Here is a 20,229-nt window from a genome sequence, read left to right as displayed (position 1 = left end):
AAAGCAATCAGCAGACGCCTCTGTCAGATCTATTTGGATTTCCTGAAGTACACTAGTTGTCTGACTAAATGAAACCATAACATATTATTTAAAAGATCCTTACTGGAATTACTACGTGGAAGTCATGGAAACTTCAAAGGAAACATCAAAGCGATCAGCAGATGCCTCCGACAAAGACTGGTAGCTGTCAGTTCAAACCATGTCAGAAGATGAAAGTGGATTTCCTGTTAAACAGTTGTCTGAAAAAATGAAAACTGAACATATTATTCAAAAACAATCTTACTGGAATGACTACTAATCAGCATACGCCTCTGACAAAGACTGGCAGTTGACAGTCAAAACATGTCAGGAGATCAAAGAGGATTTCTTAAGGAACGCTAGTTGTCTGAATAAATGACACCTTAACATATTATTTAAAAGAAAATAAATCTTGCTGGAATTAAAAAGAGCTTTTATTTTGAAAGAGATTTGTACTTTTAGCCACATTAAATCACCCCTAGCATTAATAACATTAAATGTTATTAATGCTAGGGGTCAAAATTGTACTTCATCTTTTATATTAGACACTGTCACTTTATACTTTAAGGTTTTTCAACCACTGGTGTTTATTTGTTTTTTTTTTTATTTGATTCCTATTAAAAACACATGCAGATTGTTAAAGGCAGGGTAAGTAATTTTCGAAAGCTAGCATAATTTTGAATGTAGCATCCTCCAAGAGCTGCGCTTTTTTCTACATGAGATGTTTACTGTACGCAAGGGAACCGTACCAAGATTTATTACCAACAATAAATGTGGGGGTTGAAAGTAACTATAGTAACATTTACTTTGAGTAATATTTAATTAACTTTTTTTTTTTTTTTTTTTTACCTGTATTTGAGTGTTTTACGTATGATTTACTTGCACTTAAGTACAATTTCAATCAACTAACAGTACTTCTACTTGAGTAGATACATCAGTACTCTTTAGAACAGCTAAAAATACACAAAATAACTAAAAATACACATGGACTACAAAACCACACAAAATGACAGATAAAACGAAGTGTCTATAGTTCCGGACCCGGACCTCAGACAAACCTGACTATAGTTCCGACACTTACTGTGCGCAGTTCCATCACTGCCGGACCTTTTCTACAAAAGCGTAATGTGCCTGTGTCACCACCGTGTCAGGTTGGCCGAGTGATCTAAGGCACTAGACTAAATTTTTTTCTTTCTGCTGGTGTGGGTTCGAGTCCCACTTCAAAGACTTTTTTTTTCATTTTAACATATTTAACACAACAAAAAATAGGGTGTTTACTGGGTTAGGGGTAGGGCTAAAATAAAACTGACAGAACTATAGCTAGAGGGACATGAGTCCAACAGTGATGAACTACCGGCATTCGGCTTATTGCGCATGCGGACGCATGCACACAGGAAGTGCCGGAACTATAGTCAGGTTTGTCTGAGGTCTGGACCAATAGCAACAGCCTAAATAAAAATGTAACAAAATGACGACAATTTGTCAAGACACCTTAACATGAAAACAAAAATGAACCAAATGACTTGCAATACAAACAAGACTCCAAAACACACACAAACTGACAAAGAAATATACAAAGACAAAAAAAAAAAAAAACATCCACAAAACGACAACAAAACACACTAAATGACCCCTAAAACACAAAATGACACCAAACACACAAAAAGAGACAAACATACAAAATTAAATGGGAAAAAATTTTGTGTATACATGAGATGTTTACTGTATGCAAGGGAACCGTACCAACATTTATTACCAAAAATAAACGTAGAGGGTGAAAGTAACTAGTAACTTTTACTCTGATTACCATTTAATAGAGCTACTTTTTACTTGTATGTATCAGTACTCCGTACACCTGTTGTTAATGTACAGACAGTAAAGTGTAGCTATAAAACAAAGAACCAGGTTAATGGTTCCACTCACCATTAAAGCTGGAGGGGAGCAGGTAGGATTCAATGCCCAGTGAGGAGGAGCTAAGAGACGGCTAACGGTAGTTAGCACAGCCCGGTCGTCCGGAGGAGCTACGGGAGGTGAAAACATCCACTCAGAAAGCAGCAAGTCATCAAACACAGAGAGCGAGAGCAGCAGCACTTACTTTGACGAGCGGGAAGTGAGTTTAAAGCTCCGAGCAGAGCTCTACAGGCTCCAGCTCGGTTTGATGTAGGTGAAGCCCGACGGCCCCGCTGACGCCATGTTAATGCATCACCGCGGTGCATTGTGGGAGGAGAGGGGCGTGCGAAGTGATACCTTCACGGAAAGCTCGGACATTTCCTCGCTTTGTAATCCCAAGAGTTTTAAAAACAAACTGAAAGTTTTTTTTTTTGTTTTTTTTTTCAGAGCAGTGGTTCTCAACCTTTTCAAAAGAACCGTAAAGCTGCCACAGGGTAAAGTATATTTTGGATCACTATAATGTATGTACAATACTATCAATATAATGACATTGTACAAACATTATATTATATTGTACAAACATTATATTATTATATTATATTATCCAGGGCGACCGTGGATCAGGTGGTAGTGGGTCGTCTTCTGATCGAGAGGTTGGGGGTTCGATCCCAGTACCTGACAATGTGTCGAACACACTAAGTTGCTCCCAGTGGTCGACTAGTGCCTTGCATGGCAGTCCTGTCCCACTGGTGTGTGAATGTGTGAGTGAATGAGTGATTGGGTGAATGAGCTGATATGTAAAGCGCTTTGAGACTGTTTCAGTGGTGATAAAGCTCTATATAAATCAAGTCCATTTAAGTCCATATTATATTGTACTAACAATATACTTATATTGTACTAACAATATACTTATATTGTATTAATGATGTACCTATATAGTACAAACAATATACTTATATAGTACAAACATGATATTAGATTTTTTGTACTATTTAGTGATCCAAAATATTATTTTACCCAGTGGCAGCTCTACGCCTCCGTACTTTTCAGGCCGCAACCCCCAAAATAAAGGTTCCAGAGAGCAGGGACCCCCACTGTAGCTGAAGGTGGTTGAACACAGACATGAACATTGAAGAACAGTCATGTGGAAACAAGACCATCTATAAGGGGGAATAAAGGGGAGAGATTTTTGGGGTCCATCCATAAAGTCAGTAAAATGATGGTCCATTGTTCTATGAATCTGTGATAACCACATTTATTTATTCATCTGAAAAAGTGCTCAAAATGGTTCAAAATGTCAATATTGAATTGAACGTCACTGAAAAAGTATTAACAATTAGTTTAAACTGGCTTATAATGGGCATAATAAACCATGAATGTGGTTATTGTCAAAAAATAATTATGAATTATGGTGAAAAGAGGTTAAAAGTGACAATAATGGGTCAACATATGTGACATTAGGTGGAAAAGTGGTGGAAATGTTTTATAAGTGTTGAACATGTCTGGAAAAAGGGAAAAAAAAGTGTGCGGAAAAGACAATGAAATGTTATGGAGAAGTGTCAGAAATGTGAGAAATATAGCAAAAATGCATTAAAAGTGATGAAAATAGGTTAAAATATGGTGAGTTTGGTGTAGTTGCAGAAAAAGAGTAAAAATAAGCAAAATGGGCTTAAATTAGCTTAGTTTCTTAAAGGTATCTGGTGACCACCTCCCAGTGTTTCGCGAACCCAAGGTTGAGAACCTTGAATTGGTGTATTTTATTTTGAAAGGGTGACCGGTGCCGTGTGGCAGTTTGCAGCTTGATGAGGGGGCGGAGGGGAAGTTGTGATCACTTTGTGTTGTTTTTATCAGTGTGTCTCTGTGTGAAGATGTTGTGCTTAGTGCTCACAGTTCTACTGACAGTGTGCAGTGTGACTGAGAGCAAACACAAAGACTTTTACAGCTTCAAACTGGTCAACAGTAGAGGGAAACTGGTGTCTCTGGAGAAGTACCGAGGGTCGGTGAGTCCGTTACCTTTAGCTTTACCGCTACCGTTATCTTTACCCTTACCCTTACCCTTACCCTTACCTTTAGCTTTACCTTTACCTTCACCTTTACTTTTACCTTTACCTTACCTTACCTTTACCCTTACCTTTACCCTTACCTTTACCTTTACCCTTACCCGTGTCTTTACTTTTACTTTTGCATGACAGCGCTTTGCATGAACGCATGTTGCTGGTTCTCCCTGTGGACGCGATGCGGTGGATCAGACTCTCACTGTGGGAGCCGACGTGGCAGGAGGAGGCCTGCAGCTGGATTAACATCTGTAACTGTAACTGTATCCAGGGGTGGACTGGGACATCAGATCAAACGTAATGGACGTGGTGCACCTCACGCCAAAACCGCATTGAATTGAGATCAGGAGTTAATAAATGTATTTATACTTAGAGACTGAAAATAGTTTCGAATTTAATTCATTGATGTTATTATTATTTGAAAAAGAAAAAAATAATAATTGTACATTTGAACAAACCTTTTATTTTATACAGATGCCTTTGAGGTCCATATGAACAAGACAAAAAAAAAAAAAATAATCAATTTCCATTTATGAATTTTAATTTGCATCATATTTGATGGATCCAGTCTTAATGCTCAAATATTGCTTTTTTTTTTTTTACCAAGAAAAACACAATAAATCACCAACATGTCAACAAATTAGTAATTTCATACATACATAAGTACATGTTTTTGTGCTTTTTTTTATGCAACAATGAGATATCCACCAATTGAACTCATTTCACTTATTTTTCCTCATTTTGTAGATCACACACTTTATGTTTTGCATGGTGGCCTGAAAACTGTTCCAGTCCTTGTTTAGATAGAGATGACTCAGCATTTCTCACGTGACACATGGGAAAAGTGGCCTGCACAGTGCTTACATCTCTGTCTGTTTCCCATGTTAGTTCCCAAATCATTCAATTTAAACATTTATATAATTTACTTGCGAAACAAAAAGTACTTTTTGTTGCTTGATGATATGTAAAATGCATGAAATGCAATAAACTGACTTTTGACTGATTTGGAGTCACATGACCTCATAGACCTGCTGTATCAAATGTGATGCACCATTTTCAACATGGTTTTACCAAAACAGAGATTATGAAATAGAAAATAATATCAGACTGCATCAACCCAGTAACTCTTCCTATTGATGTTCCAGTAAAAAATGTAATGTTTTTCTTACGTTAATGAAAAAAAATCAAAATTGTAAAAGTTCGTTCTCTAAAACCACCTGTTCATCTTTCGTCATAATTGACATTGTTGTAGAGTTGCTGTAAAGGCCCCTGCTGAACTCATTACTGCCTCATGGTGGATTATCCTTGTATCGCATGTATATAATCATATATTTTGGGTTTTTAAACAAAAAAATAATTACACTGATGATGTAGAGTTCCAAAATTCCTGTATCAAATATATTTCGTTTGGCGTTATAGATTTGGTTAAGGCTGCTGCAAGGAAACGATAAAATCGTTTAATCGACTATTAAAAGCATTGGTAACGAATTTCATTATCGATTTGTTGCGTCGTGAGATTTATATTGCACTGACTGTGTTGCGGAGCGTTTGATTCACCTGCAGTGATTTGTGTGTGCTCGCGCATGAGTGTTTGTTGGCGCTCACAAGTGTTTGTGTGTGTGCACGCACGGGTGATTGTGTGTGCGTGCACGAGTGTTATTGTGTGTGTGCGCGACCTGTCACTACATTATCAGTGACACCATGTAGTAGGACTGGGCGATATCCACCAAAACTCATATCTCCATATTTTTTCTTAAAATAGTGATATATTTTATGAGAACATGTAATATTATGAGAATGAAGTTGAAATATTATGAGAATGAACTCGTAATATTATGAGAATTAAGTCTTAATATTATGAGAATTAAGTCTTAATGTTTTAAGAATAAAGTTGAATTATTATGAGAATAAAGTAGTAATATTATGAGAATAAAACCGTAATATTATGAGAATAAAACCGTAATATTATGAGAATAAAACCGTAATATTATGAGAATGAAGTTGAAATATTATGAGAATAAAACCGTAATATTATGAGAATGAAGTCGTAATATTATGAGAATGAAGTCGTAATATTTTGAGAACTAATCCATAATGCTACTAGAATAAAGTTTCAATATTGTAAGAATAAACATGTAACATGAGAATAAAGTCGTAATGTTATGAGAATAAACTTGTAATATGAGAATAAAGTCATAATATTATGATAATAAACTTGTAATATTACGAGACAATTAACCTAGTTAAACAGGCGATTTCCTCCAAGTGTGTGTGACTATTGGGAAGCGTGCACACTGATAATGCTGATGATTGTGTTTGCTCAGGTGTCATTGGTGGTGAACGTAGCCAGTGAGTGTGGCTTCACTGAGCAACACTACCAGGACCTGCAGCAGCTGCAGAAGGACTTTGGACCGTACCACTTCAACGTGCTGGCCTTTCCCTGTAACCAGTTTGGTCAGCAGGAGCCCGGCAGCGACAAGGAGATCGACAGCTTTGTACGTCGAGTCTACGGAGTTTCATTTCCTCTCTTCAGCAAAATAGCAGTTGTAGGAACAGGAGCCAACAACATTTACAAATACCTCGTTGGTGAGTCAAGTGTTGATCAAATTTAGTTTTTCACAGGATTCTCCTGAAAAACAGAATAATGTCAGGTTGTTTAATGAATTATGTTTATGAGTGTTGTTCCGATAGCCTTTTTTTTTTTTGGGTCCTGATGCCGATACGGATACCCAGTTCCATAGTATCGTCTGATACTGATACCTGCCGATACTGCAGTGTCTTAAAAAAAAGATATGACCTTTTTGTCACCAAAAATCAGGTCCTCAAAAATGCATACATTTTCTCTTGTGTGTTGCAGGGTTGGGGTCAATTACATATTACAGTTACAATTATGTCTTCAATTACCCATGTTTAATTACACATTCAGTTACGATTACAGTGACCAGTATTTTTCCCAATTACAATTAAATTACAATGATTTTTATCCTCTGAAAATCAATTACAATTACAATTAAAGATGCAAGCAGTGATGAACGGGCCCTTGCAACCACACAGGTGTGTTGCATGTCTGTGTGTGACAGAAAATGTTCAAGTGTTGAGACGTAGCTGACAATTTTAAAGGATTATATCACAAACTTTCCTGCACTGTTGTGTGCAAATATCATGCCTATGATTTCCTTTTACCAATAGGTGGCGCTCTGACTATGAATGACAGTTGGATTAAACCATAACTGGAGGTGCTTAATTGGTTTCTGTGTGGGTATAAAACAGATGTAAATCATTAGACAATAAGGTTACATTGTATAATCTTTGGGAATGTGTATTTGTGGTAACAGTGTGGTTACTTTGTCTTACTGACTTCAAACCAAAACAGAAATACAGAAAAATCAAAAACCAGATAAGCAGCGTTTTTCTGTTTTAAAATTAAATCTTCTGTTTGTGATATTTGGATATTTAAGGGGAACTATGACAAGAGCTTCGTGTTTTATTCTCACCACACAGAGGGCACACAGGGGGGTGGACTTTTACGGCCAGACAAAAAAAGGACAACTCATCAGTCACATTACTGATGAACTGGTGAAGTGAAACGTTATTGATACATGAATACATTTTTGTTAAAAAGTGATGTGCTCCTCATTTCTTGTGATAAACTTCTGTGTGTTGACGGCTGCCATTAGTGGCTAGTTGTATTACAATATGCAAAAGAAATATTTTTTACTGCCCTCAAAACAGCTGTAATTGTTTTTGTAGGAGACGTATTTTTTATTTTTATATTGTGCTGAAATAAATCCTGGACGGTCCTAGTGTGTGCGGAGGTGCAGCGGACTTCAGTTCTGGTCCTGTTCGCTGATTTGCCATTAATATTTAAAGGGGACATATACCTATTTTTCATCTTTTAAAAAAGTTCCCTGTGGTCTAAATGACATATCTGTGGTCAAAACATAATGTGTATCAAGCAAAAGGGGAGGTTTATGACCTGGTATAAAACTGCTCTTTCAGAGCGCTCCGTTTTCCCCCTCCCTCTCTTTTGAGGGGTTTCCCGAAATGAGTTATGAGTAGGGGTGGGCACCGCAAACCGTTACAAAGATGTTTGAATTTTGATTTGTTTTTTCGATTCCTAAATGCCCCGTGGCTTGCACTGTTGGTTTATGGGGGAGTTTGTAGGCGGTCACATGAATACAGCAAACATTAAATTATTACTTAAACCAGACAAAAACCCCAAGCTATCGTCCCATCTCACTTATTAACACAGACTTAAAAATGATTTCCAAAGCACTCACTTCCAGGTGAGAGAAAGTAGTACAGTCAATTATATACCAAGATTGGTAGAAATATGATTTTAAAGATTTTTTAAATATGCATAAAGTTGACGTGTCTTTCAGGTCCATAGGCAATTTGTTCCACAAGTTAAAAGCTCTAAAAAAAAGACATTTGTGAGTAGTTAGTATTAGGACAATTGGTGACTTTGGTGAAGTTGGAATTTGAAGCAAGTCGAGTATTGTACAAGTGGATGTGATAGGCATATTTGATCTTTTCTTGAAATAATCTTGGTTGGCCAGTTAAAATAATCCTTTTTCTAGATATTAGTAAATTATAAAATATAATACATTTTAGTTTCAATGAAGGGCCATGATAAGGTGCATATCTGTGATACTGGTCCTCAAAACCAGGCGAGCATTCTTGTTCTGGGCCACTTGAAGCCACTTAAATCAGATTTAGTGGTTGTTGATCAGATTACTGAACATTACTCAAGGTGAGACAGCACAACATATTGAACCACTTCTAGTTATTAAGAATAGAAGAGAGACGTATCTCCGAATAACAGCAGTTTCCATTTTCTTCACAACATTTTCTACATGGGGGGACCATGATAGATGCTGATCTACTGTGATGCCTAATAGCTTCATTTAATTAACTAGCTCTACCACCAAGCAATTCATTGTAAGAGTCAAATTAGTTAGATATCTCAGCCGTTGTTTACTCCAAATGAACATAGATGTAGTTTTTACAGTATTTAAAATAATGTAATTATTATTCACTCATCTCATAACCTCACCCATCTCCTTTACCAGTACATTAGAAATATAATTCATGTTGGAACCAGCATAAAACATAGTTGAGTCATCAGCATACATGACAAGTGATGGTTTAATTAAAGGTCCTATATCCTGCTAAATCAACTTTTTGGAGCTTTTAACCTTGTAAATGATTATCACCTTAAATGCACTATTAAGTAGTTATTAGAGATGAGGAGGAGGAGAAAGTGACTTAGCAGCTTAACACTCCAGTGTTTGAAGCAGCTGATCTCTGCTGCTGCTGTGATAAACACACCCTGAAGCGCTGAGACATACTCACAATCATGTTTTACTGTAATGTGCAGTTTTTTGGCTGAAAACAATAAAAACAGCGTGTGGATAGCAAAATAAAATTCCATTGGTGATCACTGATCTGCCTTGCAAGAGCGAGGCATAAAGTCAGAGTCTATAGACACGCCCACTCATGAATATGCATAAGTAATTTTTAGAAGTGCTCAGAAAGTGACTTTTCAGAGGCTAAAACTCTGAGGGGTTCTTAGAACAAATGGAGAAAGGTGAAAAATAGCATCATATGGGACCTTTAATACATAAAGCAGGTCTTTAGTAAAAACAGAAAAGAAGCGGATTATTTCAGGAAGTGTATTCCGTATTTTCCGTCTGTTTTCCATGAACACATAATCTAGTTCCTGGACTTGTTGTTGCAAACACTGATAGTTTATGATGCTCCTTCGTCATATTTTATCTCTTTCAGAGTCGTCTGGAAAAGAGCCTAACTGGAATTTCTGGAAGTATCTGATTAATGTCCAGGGCAAAGTGGTGGACGCGTGGGGACCGAAGATTTCAGTGAAAGAAATCCGACCTCAGATAGCTGAGATGGTGAGGAACATCATCCTGAAGAAGAAAGAGGAGCTCTGACACCTGCACAATATGCAGCCAATGAAGCATTTCCTGCTGCTTTTCTGAAAGCACTGACCACCACCTCTAGGTTGGAAATATAAACACTTGGTTGTTTGAGAGAATGTTGAGGTTTGAAGCTGCAAACCTGCAAAGAGCTGTTCCTCCATGTGTTAATCTGTTACCTTTTCTAATGACTCAATAAACCGTTCTACGAATTGTGTGTGTGTGTGTGTGTGTGTGTGTGTGTGTGTGTGTGTGTGTGTGTGTGTGTGTGTGTGTGTGTGTGTGTGCGTGTGTGTGTGTGTGTGTGTGTGTGTGTGTGTGTGTGTGTGTGTGTGTGCGTGTGCGTGTGCGTGTGCGTGTGTTGGTCCTATAGAAACAAATCTATTCAGGAGCCACTAAATCAGTGCTTTACAAACTTGGGGTCAAATCCATATGTGGGGTCACCAAGAGTTTAAATTTCTAAAAAATGTAAATAGATTTTTGAATTTTTTATTTATTTATATTTAATTAAAACAACTGTTACACCCCGAAAAGGGAATAAACACATTAGGAAGGACACGGGAAAACAATTAGGATTTTATAACTTTTATTCATGACGGTTCACTATTATTTTACTTCTCCTAAACAAAAAAAAGAAGAAAGCTCAGGAACCTGAAGAAACAGAATAAAGTTAAACACAAATAAAGGACACAAAAAAAACCCAAACCATCCCATATCCTTAAACTAATTAACTTTAACCAAAAGTTAACCTGGTGGGCCGGCCAAAAAGATGTGGTACTGGGCCAACCCTATACAGGGCCGTAGAAGCCAGTACCACATCCAAACTAAGAAAGAAAAAAACCCAATCTACTCCTGAAAATCAACTGAAAACGAAAACAGGACAGCCGGTCCCATCAGAAACAAACAAAACATACCTAAAACCCAAAAAGAGAAGCGCAGGTGGAGGAGCAGGAACAGACCTCCGCCCAGCTCCGCGTCTGTAGGTAAATGAGCAAGAGAGAGAGCGTGCACTCCAGGCCCAGCCTATTTATAGGCGGAGCCGTAGGCTTTTCAAGCGCCTGAAACAAAAAAATCCTCAAATTGGAAAACAGTATAAAAAATAAAGAAGAGGTAATTTAATCACAACAAAAACTACCTTATAACCAAGAAATAAAAAGAACAATGTCTTAAAGTCATATAAATGTTTAATATAACACAAAGAAACTTGCAAATACCTAACAACAACACACAATCTTAAAAAACTGTATTTCTATACTTTCACTTTGTGCAATAGAAATTTAGTTCAACTAAAATGCAGTAAAAATGATTTCATCTTGTCTCACATCCTTGTTGTTGTGACCTGTCAAGCAGGTCATGACATTACGCACACACGGACCTCGGCAAACAAAACAGGCTCCATTAGGGCAGCAGAGCTTCACTAATGATGAGCAGATCATTATGAAGTTAATTTTTCACTCAACGTCCTGTATAGTGGAGGTAGAACAGCTGTTGCATTAACCACTGGCTTTGATTGACCAAAGTCTGGTCGTCTATCTCTCTCCTGCTCAGCTGACAAAGTGAAACCATACGGTTATTGTTGAGCTGCTGCTTCAAAACTACAATCAAAATAAAAGTGAAAATAGTTCATATGTGGTTTTTTATGTTGTAGCTGAAAAGAAAAGGTTTGTTGTGTGTGGTTTCCCATTAGAGTTCTCCCACGTCCAATCAGAACCCTTCCCAACCCCCAGACCTAAAGAGGAATTAAATAAAGTGGAATAAATGTGTTTTCCATGTAAACATCAAATCGGAATGACTATTTCCATGTAAATACGAAGCAGAACACTTTAATTCAGAATAACTAATTAAAAAACATCATGTAACCATTAAAGCGCTTACCACAGAGTTCACATGTGCAATAAGAACTAAGATGAACCTGAACAACAAATATGCAACAACACAATCACTTCACGGCTCAACTATTCTGAGACACTCTGATGTTCTATCTCTCTATTGTGTTCTCCTCCAGATGGCTGCCACCTCTGAGCCTGGTTCTAATGGAGGTTTTTTCCTGTTAAAAGGGAGTTGTTTTTTCTTGCTGTAGCTGATGCTGTTCATGTGGATTTGTTGAATTCTTTAGGATTTTTTTTACTTTGATAGCGCTTCGAAATTTGTAATTTGTGCGATATAAATAAAGTTTAATTGAATTGAATCACTTCACACACGCACACAGTACACCAGATTTGGCAAAAGTTGAAGTTGCTCCCTTACTTGAGTAAAAGTAAAAAGTAAAACAAATGTCCCTTCAATAATAAGAACCCTAACCTAATCCTAGCTTTGAGTTTGACATTTTTAAAAACTTGAAAAGGCATCTTTTTACGTCGTGGCGTCATCTTCGAAGGTCTTAAAAGTAACAAGCTCATTTTTAAAATGTAAGAAATAAAAAGTACAGATATTTATCTTAAAAAGTAAGGAGTAAAAGTAAAAAGGTGCCAAAAAACTAAATACACAAAATACAGATACCAGAAAAAATTACTTAAGTCATTTAGAATAATTTGTCCAGAATACACAGAGCTGTAATATGGACGCCCAAAAAGTCATAATTAAATAAATAAAAACAATATTTTGAAATAAAAAGGCCATTGAGGAAAACGACATCATGAAATAAAAAGGACATTATGAAATAAAAAAGACCATTGTGGAAATAGATATTTAAGAATAATAATACGTATTTCAAGATATTACCTTATTTAACAATTTAATGGCCATATTATATATTTGTCTGTTATTTATCAAAATGGTATTTATTTCAAAATGTTGTTTTTATTTATTTAATTATGACTCTTTTGGGCTTCCATACTGTAAAGGTTTGATTGAAATAACTAAAATTCAGTGGATTTTCTCTTTGTGTTGAGATGTTCAAGATGTTGTGTTGTTTTTGACTCGATGCCAGTACCTTTCTGAACAATAGCTGGTAATTATAGTTTCCTCAAAGTTAATTATAATACATTGACGCTCACTGACACACCTAAGATGCCTTTCTTTAAGCACACTGTGCCTATTTTGTTCCTGTTCCTGTCCTCGAGATAAAGATTAAACAAATAGAGACTCACTGCAACCTTAAGCAACAGTTTCATTTGGTAGAAATGTGTTGTTTCAAAGACAGAAATAGAGATAAACTATAACAAACACCTTGAAGTAGTAGTGTAGTACTCAAGACCCTCTCAAGACCACATTTTTATTATAGTTATTCTATTACAGTTTTCCCTTTCTGATAAATCATTTCCCATTGGCTCATTGATTGTTCTTCCTCCTTGGAAATGTTTCCTTCTATGCAGACACTGGCAGAAACTGGGACCATCCATGTTATTTTCAGTCAGAAATCCCGCTAAACACTTACTGTACATTCACCTGACTAATATCTATAAAAAATACTGGAACGTGTTGTCTCCTCTCAGATCAAATCCCACCGATCCTCCAAAAACCTTTTTGAACTATTCCAATTCGGCTTTCGTTCCCAGCACAGAAACAGAAACAGCTCTCCTTAAAGTCACCAACGACTCTGGCCTCCTCAACATCCTCATCCTCCTCCATCTCACTGCAGCCTTTGACACTATGAATTACAGTATTCTTCTATCTTGCATAGAACACTCACTCAATATCACTGGCACTGCTCTTTCCTGGTTAAAATCCTACCTCACTGACAGACAAGAATTCATCAACATCAGTAACTGTTCCTCCTCCATAGCTCCTTTGTTCCAAGGCATCACCCAGGGTTCGGTGCTTGGTCTCCTCCTGTTCATCATATACTTGCTCTCCTATGTAACATTATCCGCCAGCATGGTCTCCATTTCCACTGTTATGCAGATGACATCCAGCTTTACATCTCCACCAATCCAATCACCAATGAAACCCGGTCTACCCTGACAAACTGTGTCAATGAAATAAAGACATGGATGCACACCAAGTTCCTCTCTCTCAACTATGCCTAATCAGACATCATAATTATTGACCCCAAATTCCTCACCAATTCCTTTCACAACTTATCCTTCTCCCTCATATCCAAAATCTTGGGGTCATCAATGACAGCCAGCTCTCCTTTGACCACCATTTAACCCAGCTCACTAGAGCCACCTTCTTTCACTTTATAAACATAGCCCACCTCCATCCACTACTCTCATTTTCTGCTGCTGAAACCCTTTTCCATGCATTCATCACATCCACACTCGACTATTGCAATAGCATCCTGTTGGTCACATCATCCAAAATTCTTAATAAACTTCAATACGTCCAAAACTCTGCTACACGCCTTCTCATAATAATAATAATAATAATAATAATAATAATTATTATTATTATTATTATTGTTAAATAAACATCATTCTGGACTAATCAATAACCTTTTAATAGCCTACATACAAGAGTAATTTTTTTTCAAGAATTTAGCTAAACCAATTTGTTGAGAGTTTAGGTTCTTTACATATTCTGCTTTGATTGATTGTCAAATGTAGTTTAAAGAAACTAAAACTAAAGAGAGAATGTTCTTGAACTGCTCGACCTTGTCATCGTTTTTTGAAATAATTTCTTATGGCCTCGGTCTTGACTCACAAAAGTCTTGAGCTGTGTACAATATGGCATACTCCGTACTATCCACTAATACATATTCAATGAGTATATACTGGGTAAATATCTCCGTTGATTCTGAAAACATTTTAAGTGAGAAAGTGACCAAGTAGAATATCAACATAGGCTCATTTGATCCATAAAACATAAACACAACTGGGATTCACTAAAGTTTTAGGGGTATTAAAACGTGTGCAAACATCACTCCATGCGCTGATAAAGGGTACAAACCCCAGGGAATCAGGAGTGTGCGGCTGCTGCATGTTGCAATGCACCTCAATTCATTTAGCGCGTTTCCCTCTGAAGAATATGTAAAGTAGGCGGATCTCACAAGGGGAGCAAAAAAAATGGGAGGAGGAAATTCATATGAATTAATTCAGTGGGCGCAATACAATTCATCAAATCTGGAACTGTTTGTGGTGATTGTTTTAGCACCGGAAAATAGTACGACTGACAAGCAGATGCAAACACACACGCAGAGATCAGCTGCAGTTAACCTTTCTAGTATAGGAAAATAATTCAAATAAAACAATAGTTAATATCAACAGCCACTAAATGAGAAAATAAACCGTGAGTAAAGTGTGTGTGAGGGAGAGAAAAAGCTTCACACCCGCGGCGGTGGGTGTGGAGTCTGGTGTGGCTGCGGTGGAAAGAGGATGCTGTGCACGCCATGGACGCACCGTTTCAGTGATGTTTTGACCATCAAACTCTGGTGTCACGTTGATGGAAGGAGCGTCAGACCACAATCAGCTGATCATATGCGTAATTTACACAGTGATGGCACTATGTTCACATATGAGAGTGGTGACTCAGCGCTACTCAGGAACATTTTTATTTGTTTATTCAGTTTTCTACATTTCTTAATGTTTGTGCAGCAGACAGAGAAGTCCGTCTGCCTCCACTTTAACTTCCTCAAATGTCATTGTGTGCTTCTGCGCACTCACGTCTCCACATTGAACGAGCAAAACGCTCATTAAAATAGGGCGGTCTGCACGCGCGCTAATCATTCCTGCAACCTTAGTAACCTTCCATCAACATGACACCAGAGTTTAATGGTCAAAACATCACTGAAACGGTGCGTCCATAGCGTGCACAGCATCCTCTTTCCACCGCAGCCACACCAGACTCCACACCCACCGCCGCGGGTGTGGAAACTGTGACACCAAAGAATTTAGCGACAAAATTGGTTTACCACCCTTTATTTCAGATCTTAGTGAATCCACCCGAGTCTACAGTGCTTCAAAATGTACCTGGAATATCTTGCTGAATGCATTTTCAATGTTTATCAAAAAAAAAAAAAAGACACGTTACAGTTATTGTAGATGATGTTTAGAAAATATCAGATTATTTTAAAAAGTAAATTTGGAATTTTTCTCTAATGCTAAAATTTGAAGTCAATGCAAAAAATTGCACATGTATGCTGTCATAAAAGTGCTATATACTGTAAGTTTGCTCAAAAATTGATTAAATTGCCTGGCCCCAATCATTGCTGTGCAGCAGCTATAATTGTGATTTGAATCCTTTTTCGTGGTAAGAAATGACTAGTTTAGATTCTTTGTAGGCTTATTTGAGGAAACTTTAATATTGTAATGATTGGGGAAACATTTAACAAACTCTATTTACTTTTCAATTACAAAATAATTTAAATTTAACTTTCAAATTTGCATAATTTTTATACAATTGTATGTAATTTTTAACATTGTTACCATAACATTGCAACCCACTTCTCCTAAATATCATGGATTTGTTATTGATGAGAACAAGACTTTTCTGGTGTTTCATATGCAGTGCATAGTGATTCTGTACTTGTAAGAATGCAGAACATGCTGTTGACTTCAAATTAAGCTTTATTGATTGTTTCAGCAAAGATTGAATGATATTACATAGTTGTGATGCTGAACAATAAAAGTAAAAGTGATTAAATAAATTGTTAAAACCATTTTACCAGAGTGGATTAAAAATGAACACAGTAGCACTAGAAATAAACTCAGGAGACTGAGTTAGGTGATAACTAATAAATTAATAAAAACAACTGATTACACACAATCAAAGAAAAGATAGAGATAAAAAGTGAGCAGCATGGTAGTCATCTGGTGCTCAAGGGTAGTTTGATGTTACATTATAAGCAGATATCACAAGGCCACACATTTGTTCAAATTACATAAATGGGAACTTCAGCAAATCCAGGAGTTTTTCAACTTTAACAATCTTTAATTTTTAACAATGTGGTGTTAGCAGGGACCTGACTGGAGATACTAAAATAACACAAGCTGCCCCGTGCAGCTCATCTGTATCATGTACAACAGGTACTGTATGATGGACATGATAGGCTGGAAAAGCATTTGTTCGGCGAGGGGTAGACATCCAATCACATGCAGTAGGTGTTGAATCAGAAGCAGCAGAGGTTGGAGCAACATCTGGAGTTGGAACGATTGCGCCTGTATCAGGTGGAGCTGTTCGTGGATGATGATCAGCAGATCTTCGTGACTGATTGACTTTTCAGTGGTATAGTTTTCTGCTGCTGACCATTGTGATGTTGTTGTCCATTCTGTTATTGGTGGTGTTGTTGTGGTTGGACATGGAAAAGAGAGGCAACACTCTGGTCCTTCGGTGATCATGGTGATATTGGGAAAGAGTAGATTTGTGTAGACTTCAGGAGCATCACACATGTTTGTAGTTGAACAACCCATATGTTTGCTTCCATCAGCTGTGAATGAGAAAAGCTTGTGTCACTTGGTTTTAAAAAGAACTGTTCAAATGTGATGAAGGTCACTGCAGTTCCTTTTAGAAGGTCAAGTAACGTGTTGACCCATTATTAGTAGATTTTTCTTCACCTTGCCAAAAGCCATTAAGATGGTTTTATTTTGAAGGATGTTGATTTCTGCATATGAATACTCTCTTTACACTTTGTACAGTAGGTGGTAGTAGTGGTAACTCTCCTTTAACTATCACACTTTTTTAATTACACTTTGCTTTTTTTTTTTTAGTACGTTTAAAAAACAAACCTGATGTTTAAGTCAAATTATTCATTAGTAGATTATTTTTTAGTCAAACTGTTTAGTTTGAGTTTTAATCCTTTTACATCTTTTATTTTAGTGAATTGCTTAAATAATGCATTTTCTAATATTCAAACATCTCTATATTTGTGATGAATAAATAAGCTAAAATGTTTTTCATTGTGGTTGAGGCTTGTTATTGGGGGCTGATGGAGGGTCCCCGGTCACTTGAGAACTGCTGCGGTGAAATAATGAAACTTTAATTCAAACAATACTTTCTACCTTCAATTGTAATTCCAACAAACCCTGAATGACAAAGTAAATTGTGAAGCTTTGTTTTTCCCCACATGCATCACAATCTAAATGTGCGTGTTTTTCCAGTTCCAAACCAACCTCTTTAAAGATGAAATGTTTTTAGTTGTGGTAGTGAATACCTGAGTTTAATTAGAACTCTGATAGAACAAAGGAGGACGACAATGAAATGCTGTGAATGAAGAAAGGAATCAGGTCCACACCCAAACAGCTGACTAAAGAACAACACAGGCCACCTATCCCTCTGGTATGTTTCACATGTTTCTACTTCATGCACTTTATAATGCTTTTGTTCACTATGACCAGATTATTCACAGATCTTTTTTCTTCATCAATGTTTGATTTCAAATGCAACACATCCTGCACCCACCACCCCTACAACTATCAAACCTTACCTCTAGTATAAAAACTAGATCACTTTACTTTACACAATAGTTTCAAGGGGAAGATCTGCTTGACAAATCTTTGGATGACATCTAATTAGAACAACCTGGTGAGTCATGATAACTTACCAATCATTTGGTAACATGTATTCTGCATCCCCTTACAATGTACAGTGAAGTTACACGTGTCCGCGATGCAGAAATCACAATCGATGAGTGTATCAACTCTAGGATTGTATGGTGCTGAAAAAGTAACAACAAAGTACAGATTTTATAAGAAAAATTGCTAAATCTAAGCAGTTTACATTAAATAATTCATTCATATTAAAAAAAAAAAAAAAAACTTTTACAGAGTATCTTATTCTTTTACTTACAAGCTAAATCAGCTGAGTTGCAGTTATCTGTATCGCAGCACATAACAGTTACAGTTTCAAAGTGTTTTCCATCGTCTGCTGAGTATATTTGTGTCCCTACGGCTGGACACAGCGATGGTTTCGCACAACCCTTATAGATTGTGCCACCTTAAACAAAGAGTTCAATAAGGTTGGCAATAGGAACAGATGTCTTAATGTGTTTAGTTTGGTGACAGGTTGGAGAATTACCTTCTGTGGTCGCTGAAAAACACATATCTGAGCTGGAACAGCTAGGCTGACCAGCGCATTCTGCTGATTGGCAATGACAGTCAATTGCTGCAGCTGTAAAGACAATGAAAAATAATTTCTGAGCAAGATGCAAGAATTAACCAAGATTTCAAACAAACGATGCAAAACGTACGCAAGAGCAAGAACAAAGTTGTCTTGGGAATATTGCATTTTTAATTCCTGCTTTCAGTTAAAATATGCACAAATAAAAGTTGAAATTGTTACCTGTGCTGCAAAGAGTCAACAAAAGAACAAATAGAATGAGCTTCATCTTGATCAGAACGACTTCAAAGTACCAGCTTTCCTCAGGTGTGATACTAATCCAGATGAGCATCGCTTTGCCTTTTTATACCTGGAAGCGTTCACCTGCGGAATGCGTGACAGCTTCAATTACTGGGTGTACAACATTTCAAACACTCATCCTGCCTTTGTTCATGTGGAAAATGTTGCCTGCCTTACCACACCTCCTTAGTTTTTAATCGTAAATGTATTACGACTGAAGTCATGGACGGCATGCTTGAATACAATACCTGTTGAACAATGGCTCTAATGACTGAAATGATTATTATTCCACCCTGAAATTAAAAGCCAAGAAGCCGTAACATGACGTTGCAACAACATGACGTTGCAACCACAGCAATTGTTTCAATTTTAACAGAACATTCAGTCAGTCAGGGATGGGCATCTTTAACACAAAAACCATCAAAGGGTTTGTGTGTCTTTTGTTAATGTTTTGTGTGTGTTTGGAATCACTTTGTGTGTTTTTTGTCATTGTTTTGTGTATATTTGATGTAGTGTTGTGTGTTTTTCAAATCATTTAGCATAGTTTTCTGTCACTCTGTGTATTTTTGGAGTCATTTTTGAAATTATTTTCATATTCCTTACAATTTCTAGAATTACAAATATTTTTTTCAGGGGCCAAGCAAAATTAGACTAAGGACTGACTGTTGTCAGATATAGAGCCCACTCATCTACAAGGCTTTAAGGAAGTTGGAACATGAAATCAGTTAGCTCTTCACCTTACTCCGAACAAAAATGAAAATTTTGAAAATATTCATAGATGTAATATCTGTGTTTTACACTGTGAATAAGTTTCGAGTGTTTTTTATTAATTATTTTGCCACGGATACAATGCTTCTAAAGGAAAGCTGTCGCATGTTCGTGTTGTTGATGTTCTTTGCCACACCCTCCTTTTCATCAGTGTCGCAGACTCTCTTTGTTTGCACAACTAATGATAGGTCAAATATTTTCCTATCCTTAGCTCTGTAATTATTATATTTGGTAACTTGTAGGTGCTAGGGTATTCATCCAACCATACCATTGTGTATTATCATAAGACAAGTCTGAAGGGTTAGATTTTAATGACTCTTTGCTGGTTATCACCAAATTATTTATTTTAG

At 36.8% G+C, this 20,229-nt stretch overlaps 2 protein-coding genes across 2 annotated transcripts; one reads left to right on the top strand and one right to left on the bottom strand.

Moving 5' to 3' along the window:
* The first annotated feature begins 3,682 nt into the window (after positions 1-3,682).
* gpx7 (glutathione peroxidase 7) lies at positions 3,683-10,115 on the top strand. The gene is made up of 3 exons (XM_028443778.1): positions 3,683-3,908; positions 6,287-6,548; positions 9,750-10,115. Exons 1-3 carry the CDS (start codon positions 3,711-3,713, stop codon positions 9,911-9,913), a joined length of 624 nt encoding a protein of 207 aa, XP_028299579.1. The 5' UTR covers positions 3,683-3,710; the 3' UTR covers positions 9,914-10,115.
* A 6,572-nt stretch (positions 10,116-16,687) lies between these two features.
* Positions 16,688-19,182, bottom strand: LOC114462016 (phospholipase A2 inhibitor and Ly6/PLAUR domain-containing protein-like). The gene is made up of 5 exons (XM_028444567.1): positions 19,055-19,182; positions 18,791-18,883; positions 18,563-18,709; positions 18,318-18,431; positions 16,688-17,204 (listed from the first exon to the last, which is right to left on the bottom strand). The coding sequence occupies exons 1-5, from the start codon at positions 19,161-19,163 to the stop codon at positions 16,753-16,755; spliced, it is 915 nt and encodes a 304-aa protein (XP_028300368.1). The 5' UTR covers positions 19,164-19,182; the 3' UTR covers positions 16,688-16,752.
* Between the last annotated feature and the right edge of the window lie 1,047 nt (positions 19,183-20,229).

This window comes from Gouania willdenowi, chromosome 4, assembly GCF_900634775.1.
Source record: "Gouania willdenowi chromosome 4, fGouWil2.1, whole genome shotgun sequence".
NCBI lineage: Eukaryota > Metazoa > Chordata > Actinopteri > Blenniiformes > Gobiesocidae > Gouania > Gouania willdenowi.
Note: the sequence above shows the minus strand (reverse complement) of the source record. Positions and strands in the feature narration are given on the sequence as shown.

What these genes read in the sequence shown, in the direction of transcription:
- gpx7 (XM_028443778.1), top strand. Translation starts at nt 3,711, where the DNA reads ATGAGGGGGCGGAGGGGAAGTTGTGATCACTTTGTGTTGTTTTTATCA. An exon ending in TGGAGAAGTACCGAGGGTCG is followed by an intron (nt 3,909 to 6,286) that starts GTGAGTCCGTTA and finishes GTGTTTGCTCAG; the next exon opens with GTGTCATTGGTGGTGAACGT. An exon ending in CATTTACAAATACCTCGTTG is followed by an intron (nt 6,549 to 9,749) that starts GTGAGTCAAGTG and finishes TATCTCTTTCAG; the next exon opens with AGTCGTCTGGAAAAGAGCCT.
- LOC114462016 (XM_028444567.1), bottom strand. Translation starts at nt 19,163, where the DNA reads ATGCTCATCTGGATTAGTATCACACCTGAGGAAAGCTGGTACTTTGAA. An exon ending in GTTGACTCTTTGCAGCACAG is followed by an intron (nt 18,884 to 19,054) that starts GTAACAATTTCA and finishes TTGTCTTTACAG; the next exon opens with CTGCAGCAATTGACTGTCAT. An exon ending in CAACTCAGCTGATTTAGCTT is followed by an intron (nt 18,432 to 18,562) that starts GTAAGTAAAAGA and finishes TTACTTTTTCAG; the next exon opens with CACCATACAATCCTAGAGTT.